We start from the raw sequence: 19,505 nt of genomic DNA on the forward strand, positions 1-19,505 counted from the left end.
CTGAGTCTTAAATTTTTTTACCAAACGTGGTACTTAAGACCTAGACGTGGTCCACCAGCTTTGTTATTTTGGATATTATTTCAAAATTCTTAAAATTCTTTACTCAATGAACACCAATTTACCTAGTCCCAAAGCAAGGTCCGCCCGGAATGCTACCACCATCTAGCTCGCTAATCCTGCCGTGAAGCAGCAGTGCACTGTTGTGTTTCGGCGTGGAGAGTAAGACAGCCGGTGAAATTACTGGCACTTGAGGTATCCCATCTTAGGCCTCTAGCAACGCATCTGCAATACCCCTGGTGTTGCAGATGTTTATGAGCGGTGGTGATCTCTTACATACCATCAGGAGACCCACTTGCTCATTTGCCATTGATGCCAATTGATGAATTCATTCGAGTTTCGGTTTCGACTTACAGGAATGATCGATCAAGCAAGTCAAGTCAAAGACTTAAGACTGGTTTGTTGCTTTACATTTGGCAACTTTTTTAGAATCTCTAGGGTGGGCAGCTGCCTGGCAGGGTCGCAGAAGTAAGCCACAAGCGTTCCTGTGGCCCTGCCGCTATGCGGCGAGGCGGAAATTCCGTGGAGTTTTTAGTGGGTAGGCCGGGGCCTTCTGCTCCGGGAATCCCACATACCCATCCCGGTCCCCCGGCCGGGCGGAATGCGTAACTGCATTTCCTCCCCGAAAAAAATAAAAACAAAAATAAAAAAGGGGGGCAGCTGCCCCTCCTTGCTTCCCTCTGGCGACGCCCTTGTCCCAAAGTACAGTACAGATCCTTTGAATAATGTTATTTCATCGTATTTTGTCGATTAAGTTCCTATTTATCATGCTATCTCAATCAGCTTCAGTAAACTTCAGTAAGCTAGTTAAGAGAGCAAGATAAATATAAACTTTTGCCACAAAATACGATGACAAAACGTTATTCAATACAACCTGTACATCCATCCCAGCCTATATACGTCCCACTGCTGGGCACAGGCCTCCTCTCAGAACAAGAGGGTTTGGGCCATAGTTCCCACGCGGGCCCTGTGCAGATTGGGAATTTCACACGCACCATTAATTCCTGTTTGTGCAGGTTGCAACACGATGTTTCCTTCACCTCAAAGCTCGTGGTAAATTTCAAATGGAAATCTGCACATGAATTTCGAAAAAGTCAGAGGTGCGAACCGGGGTTTGGACCCACGACCCTCTGCTTGAGAGGCGATAGGTCAAACCACTAGGCCACCACGGCTTAACCTGTACATACCTACATATTATTGCACTTGACTGTACCTACTCCTTACTTAGGTACTTTTAAATGTCGGCTACATCTTACAATGTATTCGTATTACGAATCCAACTGTAATTTCTATTCTAGCGAAATTGCGGGAAAACACCTGCAGCTATTATTATAATATGACAAAAGCGAAATTTCGCAACAGATATTTAAAATTACAATTTGCATAAATTTAAAATAACAATGGCATCTTGCAGTCTTCACCTGACATGCGTCACTTTAAAAAGTAAATCATGACAAAGTTACGTTTGCCGTTGGAGGCAGCGCTGCGTGCAACAGTTTTCTCATGTTTAGTTTGTATCTCAAGATTCTTCCACTAGCACGTATAACTTTGTGGCGCTATGGCATTACAAATGACATTGACGTACAATTTGGCGGGGACAATAAAAGTGACGTTTACTTTAAAATTTAACATTCCTATAAGAAACGTGACGAAAACTTCTCATTATTTTAGATACCTATTCAAAAAAAGGGAGGAGTTTCTATTTTCGGTTGTGCATTCTTTGTTTACGTTTATCGATAGCACATGGACAACAAACAAGAGCCATTTTATGTACTTAGGTAGGTGGGTGCTCTGTGTTAGGAAAATTTCCGTTTCCGAAATTCCGACCGACCATTACGGTTTCGGTTTTGGCGTTAAATAAACCAATGCAATTAAGCAATGGGCATTGTTTAGTGGCTCCGTAATCTTTGCTTCTGCTTATTTTTCGTGGCTATGTTTTTATTCCACATCAAAGATCAAAAGTTCAAAGTTCAAAGTTTTATTTGCTCGAATTATGGTACAAATGATGTTACAAAAAATTAGTTTAGATCAACACAATTCACCATACATTGGCATGCAAAATGTATAATCGGATCTAATAAATAATAATAATAATACTCATAATCATAATAATAATCATAGTAATAATAATTCACATTTCATTCATTATCATTATCATAAAAATACATATCAATGACTCATTTTTAAGAGCTTTTAGACATAGACATAGACATAACTTTATAAGCTTTTTAGCTTTTAAGTGTTGCCTGTTGAAATTATTATTTTATGGCGTCAACTGATTATGAACTGGTAACATTACAATAAGAAAGTTTCAAGTCTGCTTTGTGAACTGGCAACATTACAAAATTCAAGAAAAGTTCAAGTAACTCTCCGTCATTCACAGAATTAAACACATCCGGATTTCACCTTTTTAAATAACTCTGAGTAACCTTTAAGTTGTTTTCATGGGATGTGACATCATATCCGTGCGAGAAACTCGTCGCGTCCGTCACTGTCTTTAGGTCAACGAGCGAGCAAGACACACATACACAGAAAGGAAAACGGCTGACACGTTTTACTTGCTTGTGATGTTTGCGTAGATTTTCTGTAAGTCTTTCGATTCAAATAACATTATGATTAAAAGCTACCTGTTTCAAATGTTGCCAAAAGCAAAAATCAAAAAGTTTATTAATAATATATTCGTACAGCTGATGGACAATGATGTTCTCATTTATCGTGCTGTCTCACTTAGTTTCAGTACTTACTTATCGTACAGTCGTTTTGACATTAAGTAATAAAGTTCCATAACAATGGATATGAAAATGCTGCTCATTTAATACAATAATTGATTGACACTTCGGTTGTCGTCGTATTTCGACTTTTCTCGATGGAAATACGTTATACACTATAACTGTAATAGCCGTGGTGGCCTAGTGGTTTGATCCATGCCTCTCAAGCAGAGGATCGTGGGTTCAAGTCCGGCCTCGCACCCCTGAATTCATGTATTTGTACCTGCCCAAATCATCGAAGTAGGTCATGAAACTACCGTGAGACTGATTGGCGTAGGCTGGCTAGGGTATGTATTATAAGACCGACAAATCATAATACCTACAGTTGAAATGTCGACGCATAACACATCGAAATTCAGAATACCGAATGTACAAAATACCGACAACCGATACACCGAAGGTCGAAATATCTATTTTTAAATGACCGAAAGTACAAAACCCGAAAATGGGGTATGTATTATAATACCGAAAAATCATATTACCTACAGTCGAAATATCGACACTTAACAAATCGAAATTCAGAATACCGAAAGTACAAAATACCGAAAGTAAAAAAAAGTTTGTTATGTGCGAGCGAGCGAAGCGAGCGAGCATGACGGTTCGAGGCAAAAGCGACTTGGATAGGTTAGGTTCAGAAGGCTAAGGCGGGAGCGAAGCGGAGCGTAGCTCCCGCCTTAGCCTTCGATATTAGGTTTTTTTTTAAAGCAGCCCGGATAATATTGCTTCACAAATGATCTTTGCTGTTGAATCTTATCCAACCTACTTTCTTAGTGGCAGTTAAGTATCTTGCCTGCTATAAAAAAAAAACCTAACATCGAAGGCTAAGACGGGAACTACGCTCCGCTCCGCTCCGCTTCGTTCCCGCCTTAGCCTTCTGAACCTAACCTATCCGAGTCGCTTCTGCTGCGAACCGTCTTGCTCGCTCGCTTCGCTCCCTCGCACAAATCTTTTCCTGCTATATTTGTTTCGTCTTTGGTATAACCGCAGTTTCGGTATTTTGATTTTCGATATATTGATTGTCGGTAGTGATTATGACTGTTCGGCATTATGAGTTTTCGACCTTCGAGTGTAGGTATTTTGATCTTCGGATTGTAGTCTTCGGGTTTTAGGCTGCCGGTCAAATGTACTTTCGGGATTTCAAACTTTCGGTCATATACCATTCGACGTTTTAATATTCGGCCTTCCGTCCATAGGTCTTGTGAAATTCGGTCTTTCGTTATCGGTCTTATAATACATACCCCTGGCTAGGGTTATTTTTCAGGGGGGCCTGGCCTAGATTTTTCTGTGAAGATGTCATACAATAGAATTTCGAATCGGTAGCCCAACATCCTGGGGTGGGCACTAGACCATACTGCGGTGGGCACGGCCCACCCGGCCCCCCGCGTATTTGGTGAGACTCATTGTTATTAAATTTTAAAGGAAAAACCGGATTACTCACGTCTTAAATCGAGTTTAACATGACATGTTTCGGGCTAATTCGTAGCCCTGCCTCTTAGGAGCAACGCGACACGGTGTATGCTGCAACACGCGCACTGCGCGCCACCGGTCAACATTTCGAGCTAAACTCGATTTAAAACGTGAGTTATCCGATTTTTTCATTAGATTTAATGGTGAGTGTAAAGTTCCCAATCCGTACTATTCAATTACAGGTGCGTTCACTTTACTCGCCTTGAGGCACCCACATGGCACCTAAATAACTAAAATAACATTGTTGACACACCTGCGTTCATATTAAACCTAATTAATTATAATTTATGTATGTGAAAGTCATAATTACTGGGGCAAGCGCGGCTAAAATTCTGCTTTTCGTGATATTTACAAATTAATTAATATTTTACATATTAACGGATTAGCCCGAAATGATTTAAGACGTGAGTTATCCGTTACAATATCATTTAATAATAATAATAAAAAAATCAGACCAGGTCCATACAAATTACAAAATTAAAATACAATAAAATAAAGAAAACAGTGTAACAGTAGAAACTGAACACTAAAACTAAACTAAAAAAAACTAGAGGTGCGCATGCACGCGCCCCCACCGGCTCAACATAGGGCTGTCCCATCGGCCAATGCCTCCAGGATGGTGTTGGGGCTGCGAAGCCGTCCACGTGCGCTTTAATATGAGTGAGTCTCACGATAGTTTCATGTTAAAAATATTATTTTCATCACACTTGCTCGTAAACAGTGTCGAAACATGCAGGCTACCTTGGTTGCAACCCCCCAAATGAAACCCTCGACCTTAATGTGCTTGTCATGAAACCCGTGGTCGGTAAATGAGTGTGATACTGCATGGCGTGCAGGAGCGCGGCGCGCGCACGTCGGGCGCATGGTCAGGCTAGGGGAGGGCGGCGCGTAGGCTGGCGCTGCCAAGAGCGCAGTCAGCGGTATAGGCAATTTTTGAAAAAATATTAGTTTTTCTTTTACACATATACAATTCTACTCGCAAATGTGATGAAAAACATTGTATGTCGCACGGGCGGTACTAGAATTACGAACATCGACTCATTCTAATAGACTCTCGTTCGTAATTCCTTGTTTACCGCCCTTAAGACACTGTTACAAATTAGAATTGAAATTTGAACTTTTACAACAGCTGTAAAGGACTACACATTACACCGTATCATGACACGACCGTAATAGGAACGTGTCGGAATATAGCCGACGGATTAATTGTATTTTGTGGAACTTTGTCGTTCCTGCCGCTCTGCGACCAGTGCAAGGCAGTGAAGTTTGTGCGACAAGTATTGATGACAGAATTTTATTGTCAAACGATTAGTGGACCTGAGTTTGAATCTAGGGGTCGTGGGTTTTAGAGGGGGGTGGGAATTACGATCGAGTGTATTACGGTGATGGACTTCTGGAGCAATTTTATGGTTGGTGAAGTTTGCTATCCGCATGAGCTTGCGTGGGAACTATATAGCGTAAGCACGCTCATTCTGAGAGGAGGCCGGTGCCCAACAGTGAGTCGGATATAGACATGATAATGAATCTGACCAGCGATGGACTTCTCTCTCTATCGCTTTTTAGGGTTCCGTAGTTGTGATAATTATGTCAGTAGCTCTCGAGTGTAGTAAACTAGACCGCGCGAGTTTTTTTAATGGTAACTATAAAAAAAAACTTTCAAAAAAAGTTTTCAACCCTCGTTCCACCATTTTGAAAAAAAAAAAGTGTCGAGAAAAATCCATGTAATTATCTAACTTGTTTAAAGAATTTTACGAGAATCGGTTGTGAAATGCGACCTGTAGAAGAGAAAAGCCGGACGAACGCTTTTTGCTCGAACTGAAAGCGTCGCACTCATTCGATTAATTATCAGGATGTGGATATGTAAACTCCTGTCATTTGACTAATTGAAGCGGTGAACACTGTTTATCTTACCATTATTCATCGACTTGAGACGTGCGCTCCTTTTTAATTACCCGCATGTGACACACTAACCCTAAAGTAATACCTGTTTGATCGATTTCTACAAAAAAAACTCGGAAACTTACAGTTTACTTTAAAAAATTAAGTTTTTTTTAATTAATAGTCCTAAAAATTTGTAATTATTTTGTAAAAAAAAGTAATAAAAAAGCTCACCGTCATCCCGCCAAAAAATCCAAAATTCAGGCACAAAATAAACACCTCTTCAGTCCTTTTTCAAATAAAAAAAAACACTCACAAACGTCACTCACTTTGGCGCGCTTTTATTTTTTTTAATTGTTTTTTGGCACAGATCCTGGCTATACAGCCGCGCTTCGCCCGCCTAGAAACCAGACTGAGAACATTGAGATGTCTTTGGAAGAAAGCGGTGGCTTCCCATACAGCCGTGTTGCATTGAAAACCTGTAGCAATCTCTTGTGAGAGAGCCCTAAGCGCATTTCAACTTAGCACAAGTATAGTTTAAAGTTGTTTTTACACTAATTTCGAACAAAAGTTTGTTTTCATCACTACTTCGCGCTTGACACAGCAACCTCAACTTAAACAGTGAGCAATGAAGTTGAGTTTAAATTGTGTTTAAAAGATGTTAGTTTTAAAGCGTAGCCATCTTCTTAGGCCATTAAGCGATAATGAACTTTAATTAACAAACATAAATACTGTTTTAGTTTATTATTGTTGTATAGAAACAGGATATTTTATAGTGTACATTTCTCTTTTATTTGTTTGAGTCGGGTGTGGCGGATGTATGAAAGAATTTTGACAATTTGCATAACCTCTTTGAAAGTTTGTGAACAAGTTATGGTTTTAACCGACCTGAGTAAAATGAGGCTATGATTATCGGTTTGAAGTAAAGTATTTTATAGTGTAAAATCCTATCGCAAAATTTTGTTTCTAGTATAGGTTTTTTTTTTTAGGTTGAGTCGCCTTAAAGGCCAAAGACAACTAGGTCCTTGTTTTTGTTTACTAGTTTATGTTTTTTTTATGAGGTGCTTTATAGCAGAGGGGGGCGTGGAATCGGGTAAAATTAATTATGAACTATTGGGAAGTGAGGTTCGTGTCGTGCGGTCCCTCTCGCTCTCATATTAAATAGTATAAGTGTCAGAGGGACCGCACGACACGAACTTCGAGTTTCGAGTTTCGTAGTAAGTAGCCCTGCAGTGCCGGACTACCGGTTAAAAAACCCAGCTGCACGCCACACTCCCAGGAGCTTACTGCGGGGAGGAGAGAGTTGGAAAGTTTATCTACCCACAGAGTCTTGCTTCTGCTGTTTGCTGGAAAGCCGGGAGAAGAGCATGCATATTCTGGTAATTTAACAGAAGAACTAATTAGGTACATTTTTTTAGGAGCCCATACTTTTCAATTTTATTTTACAACCCAGCCCAAGGCGCATTTTTTTGGCAATGATGGTCTTTCCGAAAGCAATGAAAATAATTTTCTACCAGTCTGAAGTCGGTGCCTCAGCACGAGCCAGCAGGAGTGGACCTATAGTCGTCTACCTCACCTACATCATCATCATCATCCCAGCCTATATACGTCCCACTGCTGGGCACAGGCCTCCTCTCACCTACATACTTATATCATATTTTAGACTATCGCGGTCGTTACTAAATATTAATTTTATGACTTAAATTCGGGAAGCCCACAATCACTCCCGCTGTCTCGTGCTGAGGCACCGACTTCAGACTCTTAGAAAATTATTTTCGTGGTTTTTTGTAGTCGGTTCAATTTTTTGTTACAAAATATATTTTATTCACGCTTTTTAGTGTAAATAATCTAGATAAGTACAATAGTTTAATGTCAACTGCTCGACACCTTTTGCGAAAGATTGAGAGAGAGAGAGAGAGAGAAACATTTATTTACACATATTCGATACAAATAAAAATACATTAGATGGAGAGAAACAAATAATAATAATAACATCGAATAGTATAAAGTGGACCCCACTCAGCAGATTGCTTTTTCTGATGCAGAGACGTTTATTATTGAGGAGTCCTGCTGCTTCACCACCCGTTCCATTTCACCATATGTATTACGACGAGCATAAAATGCTTAGCAACTGTGTTAAAGTAATTAAAATTGCCAGCATCAACGTTCCGTCTACTTTGGAGCCGGTTGGTTTAGCTCGTGATGATGGCAAGAGACCTGACGGAATGACGCTTGTTCCTCGGCAAATGGGACGGCTGCTTATTTGGGACGCCACATGTGTGGACACATTGGCGCCGTCTCATCTTGCTAAGACATCATTGGAGGCTGGTGCGGCGGCTGCAACGGCCGAAACAGCAAAACGCCATAAATATGAGAATCTGGCAAACAATTTCATATTTGCGGCCTTTGCTGTTGAAACGCTTGGTCCGTGGGGTCCCGAAGCAAAAAAACTATTACAATTTAAAAAAAGAAGCTTGCCCGTTCCACTGGCGACCTTAGGGCTGGCTCTTTCCTCGGTCAACGTATTGGCATTGCCATACAACGAGGAAATGCAGCCAGCCTTATGGGCACCCTGCCCAATAGCAACGACTTGGGTGATATTTGAAAATATAGATTTTTAGGATTAGAGTTAATTATTGTATATACTATTTGTTTGTATATAAATAAATTCCCCAGTACAATCAACAAAAAAAAATTCAACCCTGAATCTTTCCATCATAGGAATCCCTACAACATTTGAAGAGTTCCCTCGATTTCCTTAAGATCCAATCATCAGATCCTGTTTCGGTGCTTATGGGACTTAATTGAAGGCATTCCTATAAATAAATAAATAAATAAATAAACGAAAAACATTTTTTATTTAAATTGGTTCAAAATGACGGAGTTCTGAGGTAACAAACATAAAAAAATACGGTCGAATTGATAACTTCCACCTTTTTTTCGAAGTCAGTCAAAAAGTGACATGTAAAGAGCCCTTTGCAGAATAATCGTTTTGATTTTGACTTTTTTTTTGCATTAAAACTTTGTTTTTCTTTGTTTCCAAAAAGGATGTCCGTAACATCAATTTTGCGAAAAGGAAGCGAAATTAGGTTATTTATTATTATTTAACACTATTAGTCATAAAGTTGCGCCAATATTTTGGCGCGCGCCGCCATATTGTTCAGAGACAATTGCGTCATCGTGCCGAATATTTTTAAAAAGAAAGCAGATATCCGCATTCTGCCAACTTGACGGAAACGTATTGTTTTATGCGATATTTCAGGGTTCCGTATCGCAACGGACAAAACCATCGTATAGAGAAAAACTCACAATACGCAATCCAATAGCAGCCCTATCGCTGCTAAGAGATCTCTTCAATTCCAAGCAACCTGTACAACAGAAAGCGGCAAGGAATAGAATACAGCAGGTCATGCAATGAGGGCTATCGCGTATGAATTCGCCACTAGAGGCGCTAGTGTAGCGTGAGGTGAGGTCTCCAAAATGTCAAATCTCATAGTTTTTGGGTGAGCTACGCGGGTTTATTTATAATTAGAATAATTTTGTGAATATTTTGCAATATCTGAAATTAATTATGGCAAATATGCGGTCCGGGGCAATGAATGTCTGTGTTTTGAGACAGTTTTGTCTTTCGGAAACCTTTGTCCTCCATTTTTTCCGAACAAAACGGGGACTATGCAACACTGTGGCATACTCGATATTTTTATGGTACGGTTTTAAGGTGTATTAAATATGATTTTAATCTAAACTTTGTTTTTACGCCCGTAATAACAGACTAAAACGTAGTGGTTATATGCTCTTTGAAAACCTCACGCAACAGTGCGCCATCTAGTGAGACAAAAAACGATAGCCCTCATTAACACCAAATAAGTGCAATAATACAAATACCTACGTAAAAATATTCGTAGTACCCACATATAATAAGGTAACAGGAGCAAAAAATTAAACCACAGCTTCCACTCTTCATCTTGAGCTAATTTAGTTGTACAACTTTTGAAAATAACTTGTATTATGATTTTTATTATAGTTTAAAGTTTAATTGGACAAGCAATGTATTGCGAAATCAGTCATTTTGTTACGTGACAGGCGATGTCATTTAGGCTATTGGATGCCGTACATTGAAAATACCATTTAGGTAATTTGTTTGGAATAAACATAATGATAAAATTACTTAATTTTTGAAAGTTGCAGAACTAAAGTAGTTCTATTTGAGTAGCGGAACCTGGGTTTTAATTTTTTGCTCCTGGTCTGCTCCTTAGATTGGTGCTTACACAGAAACGTACAGATCATCGAATTCTAATTTAATATCTTAGGAGGTTACTTAGTATTAATGAAATGAAATTAAACAGTTTACTGTGTTAGAAAAGGGCTACTTTACTACAGATGTGGTCGCAAAATATAAGTCCTCCTTATTCAGCCTTAAATAGCATGCAAAAAATAAAACCAGTAGTTTTCGACTGAACGCGGCAGTAAAGATTTTTCACGTCATTGACTTTGAACATCGATATTATTGATTGCGTATTTCTTATTTCGTCAATTCCCCCCCTACCTCCTTTAACCCCCCGCCCCCATAGGCCGGCAACGCACCCGCAGTCCTAATAATGCTGTATGAGACTATGACAACCATAATGCCATTCGAACTTTTGCTCTGCTCGGGTGGCTAAACATCTCGTGTCATTATGGCTTGTTTTAGTCCCTTGTTGAACAATCTACTATTTTCGTTATCCAGGTATCTACCCAATTTACCCAGTTTAATTAGTTAGTTTTTAGATAAAGGTCCTCACTGAAAATCAGCGCCACGGCTTGCCGTAACATTGTGCTGCAGTGCAATGGGGCCCTATTATATACAAACAAGGCACCTGTTAGGCCTCTTGTACACACACGGTTTATCGCCGTGAAAATCTACGGTTAATTCGCCGCGTGTGGCGCCACGGCACGGCGCCGCGGCCGTGTGCGCCGGTGCACGTCTACAAGCTTTCATAGTGATCCATACAACACTGACGACCGTGCCTACACGCGGCGAATTAACCGTAGATTTTCACGGCGATAAACCCTGTGTGTACAAGAGGCCTTATGCCTTGTTTTTCCATTGTTATGTCAATCGTAATGTTTATATTACGTTAAATAAAAACAAATGTATTTTCTTTCTTTCTTTCAATTTAACATCGGTCACGCAATGAAAACTTTTGTGAAAAATTACGGTCGCATTCGTGGAACAGCATACACTTTTGAAATGCGCTTGCGCAAGCTCCGGACCCATTAAATCTTGATAAAGCATCGAATTACCATTCCACTACCGGTTGGGACGTTACGAAATAAATCCCCATAACAAATGCAGCAATTAAAGTGCATTCAACTTGCATCTCGAAACTTGTCTAAAGAAATTCCTCTAATACTTTAAAGTTCACTGTCAGCTGTATGGTTTAAAACATCAAAGGTTATTTTCATTTAGAAGTCAACGTGACATTCGGCCTTATTGCCTTTCTGATGTAGGAACTGTCGTAAAAAATGGTGAACCAATTTACTTGGTCGACTATACTTTGGAGCAGCGACATTTTTAGAATTCAGTGTTACGTTTCGATAGCGATTTAGGGCTGACGCTTGCGCGGAGCGGGTGGTCTCATGTTGAACGCAACACCAACAACAAAGCCCATGACTTTTTTTATAACCTTTTTGTTTTTCCTTTTTGTACAATGAGTATAAACAAACAAACAAACCATGATGTAATATTTGGTAATAGGGAATATTAGTGCAATGTTCTGCCGTCAGAATGCAGCATTAGCACAAACCGTAAACAGTTTTCTGAATGTTTTTTAAATGTCCGTAGCCATTCATAATATAATATCATATTGTTACAATTATTTTTTGGAAATATAGCTCTATTGCTACTATTTTATTATTTATTTATTTTATTTTATTTTATTCCAAAAACCCATAGCTTAAATTAATTACAAAACATGCAATAAATCCAATTAAAGGTTTCCACAGATAATGTGAAGACATTAACAGATTAGCACAAAAAATGGAAACAAATGAAAAACAAAAAAAAATGGAAAACAAAACAGAAAAATTAAGAACTAAAAATTAAAGAGGCGACTGAGCCCCGGGCGGGATGCTATCGATGTATTTTGAAGTTATTACAAAAAATCGTCATTAAAAAAAAACTGACGTCAGTGCGGTTTGTTTACGGTTTGTGCTAGTGTCGCCCCCTGCGCAGAGCTTTGTCATGGCGGTTTGTTTACGGTTTATACTGTCGCTCCCTTCGCAGAGCTTTCTTAATATTCCCAATTCAACTGGTGTATTTAATGATTTAGGCGTGCGAAGCCGGCGTAAACACTAGTCCTCAAATATTAAGGAATGAATTTTCCAAGGATAATTTTGGAATCATTTCCAATCATCGGAATAGCCGAAGGCCGCGTCACCTGTCGGAATGTGTTACGACATGCGGTGCGGTTCGAAGCGCTTACGCAACGCTAAGGTGTCCATGGGGCGCGAGAAGACACTTATAAATCGAACGACCAAATATATCCAGTTTGAAGGACCAAGTCATCTGGTTCGAAGGACCAAGTACATCCGGTTCGAAGGACCAAATTCCACTAGTTAATTTTGATAATTTAATGTTGGTCGATTTTCAATCAATTTTGTGTTCTAAAAACGACGAAGCGCAAATAAGAGTATAATTAACAAAGTGTAGCGACAGATTTTAAGTAGAATCTAACTTAGCAAAATTTTTGAATCCTAGCTTTTGCCCACGGCTTCGCCCGCGTAGAATTCGGTTATCACGCGCTGTTCCCTCGGCAACTGTGCATTTTTCCGTGTTAAAAAGTAGCCTATGTCACCCTCTGGCCCATATAGGTACTATCTCTATGCCAAAAATCACGTTTATCCGTCGCTCCGTTACGACGTGAAAGACGGACAAACACACACACTAGCATTTATAATATTAGTTTGGATTTTTTTATATAATTGAGATTTTTGAAAATAAATACAATAATTTAAATTAAAATCAAAAAGGCCGTGTGTGGGTGCGTTTATCTGAGCTTTTCAGTTATTTAATTAACACCTTGTGTAAGTATGTACTTATTTGGTTCTTGCATTAAATATTTCAAATATTTTATTTCAGATAAAAAAAATATGTGCTTACATTTTACACCAAATAAATGTATTCAAACTCACTCACAACATTTATTGACAACAAAAACACAGTAAAAACATAAATAGGAGAAGAGAGAAAAATTAGAGACATTGTGCTGTAGTGTGATGCCAAAAACTGTGTGGTGTGGTGGTGTGTGTGTGTGTGTGTGGTGTGATTCAATTCAACTCTATTTTTAAGACTGATTGTTACCTATATTACTCACTGATAACGTAGCTTTTTATGATTAAAAGAATAAAAAAAAATGTGAATGGCTGTCTTTTTCGATTTATAAACAAACTAACAAGCACACATATTAATTTATCTTCTTAATATTAGTCTAAGTATACATACAAACTAAAAAGCTAAAACCAGTCGCAGTCGGCTAAAACCCGGACAGTCCCACAGCATCCCCCAACATGGCCGCCGTACTGCTCGCACGGGAGAAAGCGCCGCGCCCACGGTGTCACGCACTTTCGCCCAACCGGCCAAACAATAACCCGCTCCATCGGTCAATCTCCGCGACAAACAAGCTAAAACTCTACAGCTTAATATTATCCGGTTCGAAGGACCAAATATTTCCGGTTCCAAGAACCAAGTATGTTTCACCACAAACTATCACGCGCGACATAACTCGCTTCATCGGTCAATCTCTACGACAAACAAGCTAGCCGTCGCTAAATGTATTAAGATTATCCGGTGCGAAGGACCAAATATGTCCGGTTTGAAGGATCAAGTGTATTTAATTCAAAAAACCAAGTAGTGGCCAGACAACAACCCGATCCTTTTGTATCGAATGTAACAAACAAACGATTGGGTATACTTAGTACTAAGCTAAGATCATCTGGTTCGTAAGAACAAATATGTCCGGTTGGAAGGACCAAATTTATCCAGTTTGAAGGACCATGTAAGTATATCCGATTCAAAGGACACTCAGCTCGAAAGGTCTGAGTATATTTGAATTTAATTAAGCTAACACGGATTGCCCAGCCGACTATACAGGTTGGACTTTAGCGTGACCGAGGACGCTCGCGCTTGACCGCGACCTCAGATTTCTCCCACATCTGGTTTTACTTTCGACGCCATCGGAAACGTATAAAAGAAAGTTGAGATTATGTCAAAATTATGCGAACGGCCAACGGCCGCATTTAGTTGATAATTTATGTGAACTTTTAATTATGGAGATGTGGATTGAATGGTTCGTGAATTAATAAAGGAGATATTTTTAGAGTCGGTTAAGTAGTTCGTTAGTTGTTCTCGGTGACTTTTAAACGTGGCAAGAGTTATTTTGAAAATTTAATTCTTAACCGTTGACGCAAAATAACCTAACCTGACCAACAAAAACTTGGAAAGCCCCCGACTTTGTCACTTCAAAGTTCATTATCTCAAAAACGGCTGAACCGATTTTGATGATTTCTCTAAGAATCATCGCTAGAAACTCTGATTTCAAATAAAACCGCATTCAAATCGGTCCACCCGTTTAAGTGCTACGTTCCACAGACAGACACAATGGTCAAACTTATAACACCCCTGACCCCACCTTTGCGTCGTGGGTTAAAAAAGAGTGGCTTTATATTAACCCCCGACGAAGGAAAGGGTGGTAATAAGTTTCACCGTTATGTGTGTCTGTGTGTTTGTCTGTGGCACCGTAGCTCTTAAACGGGTGGAGCGATTTGAATACGGTTTTTTTTACTCAGACTTTCTAGCGATGGTTCTTAGACATGTTTCATCAAAATCGGTTCAACCGTTTTTGAGATATTGAACTTTGAAGTAACAAAGTCGGAAGTTTTCCAACTTTTTGTTGGTTAGGTTCTGGTCAGCATCAGATCACCCGTATGATAATATTCAAAACATAACATATTGATCCATCGTGGATTGGGCTATGTTTAGGTTATAAGGTTAATTTAAGGTTTATATAGGATCAGTGGAGCGAAGACGGCCGCACAGCGGTGGTGTGGAGAGGGCTCTAATTAAATTAAAAATACGAGTAACACAGTGTGTTACCGGCTGGCAGGCTTTTCTTAAGGGAGGTTAAAGTAACGTATTTCTGTAACTTAACCATTACATAATCTAATTAATAAACTAAAATTCAGACTTTTTTAACTTTCTAACAAAATTTAATTGCCAGCAATGTACAGCATAGTAAATTGACATGTAAGTGTAAATGACACCCGAAAGACTTTGATTGTTACTTGTCAATTTACTTTTCATCTCTCCCGTTCGGAAAGTTTAATTTTCATGGGTAGATAGCCGGGTGGAAAAATGCGTTTTCATCTCTAGGGTGGACAGTATTTTTTTTTTAATTTTACGATTATTTTTTTTTCACATTTCGGGATGGCCATCTAGATGCACTTCGTGACCAAGGAGCTTATATACTTACAACACTGGAGGTTGAACGCCGAACATATTCCATCTCTTCTTTAGTTAGGTTAAGAAAGAGATGATGTCATTCGTGAAATCTGAAAGAAAGAGATGGAATATATAAATGAGTAATAAAAGTCAAACGTCTTCGTTCGGCGTTCAACCTCCAGTTTTGTAGGTAATAGGTATATAAACTCCTTGGTCGTAACCAACTCGATTGTTTTTCTCACTTCGTTCGAGCGCCAGAAATACCTCAGGTGAAATGGGTCACTTTCCACCCTTGGTTATCAATCTACTATTGCTGTACATTGATGGCAATTATAATTTTGTTAGAAAGTTAACACAGTCTGAATTTTAGTTTATTAATTAAATTAATGACATGGTTAAGTTACAGAAATACGTTACTTGAACCTCCCTTAAAAATGCCTGGCAGCCGGTAACACACTGTGTATATAAGTTCTTCGAGCGAATTGCTTGTTGAAGTGCCATGGGCAGGTCATACAGCACGGAGAACAGATGGCCGTTGGGACTGAAAATTTCTCGAATAGAGACCGCGCGGCAAGCGCAGCGTAGGACGTCCACCAACGAGATGGGCGGATAACCTGGGCAAAACCGCGGGTTCACGGTGGATGCAGGCCGCTTTCGACCGTGGACGTCCTACGGCTGATAATCAGCATCACCATCATATCAGCCTGATATGATGGTGATGATGATGATGATGATGATGATGAAAAGTTATTTTGCTGTTTTTTTCTTTGTTATTTGTCCTTCCATTGTCATCTAAATATAACGCCAATGTCTGTCCATCTGTCTGTGCTATCGCATCTCTCGAACAAATGGACTGATTTATACAAATAAAATTAACCACGAGCTTTACAGTGAAGGAAAACGTCGTGACGAAACCTACACAAACCAGCTTAGTTCCCAATCCGCACTCCGCGTGGGAACTACGGCCCAAGCCCTCTCATTCTGAGGAAGAGCCCGCGCTGTAGGACGTATATGCTGGGATGAAGTTAGTGATTACATTTTAAAACTAGTTTTAAATATGAGCGACTCCATAGTTCCCACAGGACCTGTTGCACGCGCGGGTGGCTACCCCGCCGCCACCCTTAATTATAGGCTGCGACTCAGCGGCGAGCGGAGCGATGAGCGGAGCGGAGAGCGACCGAATATAAGTTTAGCACGCTTGGTTGACCATGTTTTTAGCTTCGTTATCTTAATCTTTAGTTAACCTACCAAGCAATTGACGAAATTGATGATTGAAATTGAAACAGTATTTGACAACTCCTGAATTTGTGATGTGATTTTTATGAAAATATAGGTATAGACAGTTTTTAGCGAAGAGAAAACTCTAATTTTTTGAAAAATCTATATACCTGTCTCTTTCATAAACGCTTTTCTCTATGCAGCAAGTATGGCTCTACTTGGGTGTGAGTCACAGTAAGTAGCTCTTTCTCTGTCTTATCTTGAATTTCAAACCTTTATAACTTTGTAATTTGTAAAGGTAGCTTAAAAATTGTTTTTCTATGCGATAACAGGCATTGTGAAGTTTTAATTTATAAAACATATATAAAATTAGTCAAATACCGTATTGAGCTCAGTTCAAAAATAGACTACACTACTACTAGCTGTTGCCTGCGACGTCGTCTGCGTGGAATTCGTTTATTCGCCGCAGGAACTATGTATAATTTTCCAGGATAAAAACTATCCTGTGTATCCACGGGACTCAAACTATCTGTACCTATACTGAATCTCATCTAAATCGGCTCAGACGGTCTAGACGTGGTGGTGGGCGCTGCGACCGGCCGTCTTCCTCACAGGGACCAGTCTGAAAACCAGCGCCGGGCAATCAACCCCAGCATATGCTGAGACTGGGGACCCATTGTCCCAACTTTTTATTTTTCTCCCACATTTTTTTATTTTTTTAACCCATGTGCAATTTTATGTAATTTTAAGTTGTGGTAATAAAGGTTAAGGTGTGGCAACCAAATTTCGCATTTATAATATTACTAGTGGGACTAGCTCACTAGATGGCGCTAGGAGTCGCTAGAGTTGAGCGTAGTTCAAATAAGCTTTTTGTTAAAAAAAAAATTAAGCTTTTTGGAGACTGTACCTTTCTGTAGACTGTATGCATTGTCATCTAAACTACATTTCACAAATTTCAAGTCGATCCCATTAGCCGTTGAGGAGCTCCGTCCTGCGGAGACGATCCTAGTTAGACGACCAGGATGTCATTTATTGAATCAAGCGTTACTTTCATCATCATCATCATCCCAGCCTATATACGTCCTACTGCTGGGCACAGGCCTCCTCTCAGAACAAGAGGGCTTGGGCCATAGTACCCACGCGGGCCCAGTGCGGATTGGGAACTTCACACACACCATTGAATTGCTTCGCAGATTTGTGCAGGTTTCCTCACGATGTTTTCCTTCACCGCAAAGCTCGTGGTAAATTTCAAATGTAATTCCGCACATGAATTTCGAAAAACTCAGAGGTGCGAGCCGGGGTTTGAACCCACGACCCTCTGCTTGAGAGGCGATAGGTCAAACCACTAGGCCACCACGGCTTTTTAGCGGAAAGCGCTACTTTGCGGAGGTCCATATCAATGAAATTAAGGTCGCGTGAGCAAAGAAATTATTTTAGTTCACCAGGATGTCATATTGTATTTTCATCAGATGTACATAAGTGTGACAAATTTCAAGTCAATCCGACAACTGAAAGTGGGTCAAATTCAACTTGCATGATTTTACCCGCCTTTTGCAGGTGGTAGGACCTTGTGCAAGGTCCGCCCAGATTGCTACCACCATCTTGTTCGCTAATCCTGCCGTGAAGCAGCAGTGCTTGCACTGTTTGTGTTTCGGCGTGGAGAGTAAGACAGCCGGTGAAATTACTGGCACGTGAGGTATCCCATCTTAGACCTCTAGGTTGGCAACGCGTCGGCAATACCCCTGCTGTTGCAGATGTTTATGGGCGGTGGTGATCTCTTACCATCAGGAGACCCACTTGTTCGTTTGCCATCCAGTCGAATAAAAAAACTTACATAACAGATGAACATACATTGCAATTTAATAAAAGCCTGTAAAATAGACTAGTTCTCTGCCTTTCCCCAATTACGTTTCCCAAATGTTATGATTTGCCATACTGTTTCATTTGCTAACTCAGGGTTTTCTCTGAAACTATATTTTTTCGGGACTTTCATAAAACAAACCTAACCTAACCTACTTTATTCTACAAAGGCTTAAGAAAATACACTGAGATTTTTTTGTTTCGGAGAAAATTAAGAGTTGGGAAATGAAACGGTTTCAACATATAGGAATGAGCATCCACAAAGATCAAATTTGCCAAACATCTGTTTAAATCAATCATTCTTTATTAGACTCGCATTCTTATGAAGTGTTACATTATTGCGGCAAGGGGTTTCGTCTCGATGTTTTAGAATGCATGGAAATATAATTAATTAAAATTTAGTATCATCTCCTTTGCTACGGCTTGGGTCTAATTTCAGCAATAACAGTTAGGATTAATAAAATACGCCTTCACAGTAAATAATAATTCAAGAGAGTAACATATAGATATTTAGTTAAGGTTTCTTAGGTAACTTTCTTTTTCGTCTTTTAACTATTAATTTCATGTGACTATTTACTGAATAAATGTATTTACTTAATTTAAAAAATAAGTAGTTTTAGGTATATGACGATTGAAATTTATAATTATTTTCTGGTAGTTTAGTTTGGGAAAAATATAGGTGGGTAATTAGGGAGTTACGCGACCAAATTAAAACGTTTATGTGGTTTTGTAGTCTAACATCTGGTAGCATGATTTTTCGGTTGTGTTGCTCTGAAGAT

At 39.5% G+C, this 19,505-nt stretch overlaps 1 protein-coding gene across 2 annotated transcripts in view; it reads right to left on the reverse strand.

Annotated features, from left to right (window-relative positions):
- LOC141444530 (uncharacterized) overlaps positions 1-6,586 on the reverse strand; it is a 48,130-nt gene extending 41,544 nt beyond the window's left edge. For both annotated transcript variants that reach the window (XM_074110081.1, XM_074110080.1), the window contains exon 1: positions 6,405-6,586. In XM_074110081.1, the coding sequence (XP_073966182.1) occupies positions 6,405-6,410 (6 nt within the window). In that variant the 5' untranslated portion in view covers positions 6,411-6,586. The remainder of the gene's footprint in view (positions 1-6,404) is intronic.
- Positions 6,587-19,505: the final 12,919 nt, after the last annotated feature.

Source organism: Choristoneura fumiferana, chromosome 30 (genome assembly GCF_025370935.1).
Source record: "Choristoneura fumiferana chromosome 30, NRCan_CFum_1, whole genome shotgun sequence".
NCBI classification, from domain to species: Eukaryota; Metazoa; Arthropoda; class Insecta; order Lepidoptera; family Tortricidae; genus Choristoneura; species Choristoneura fumiferana.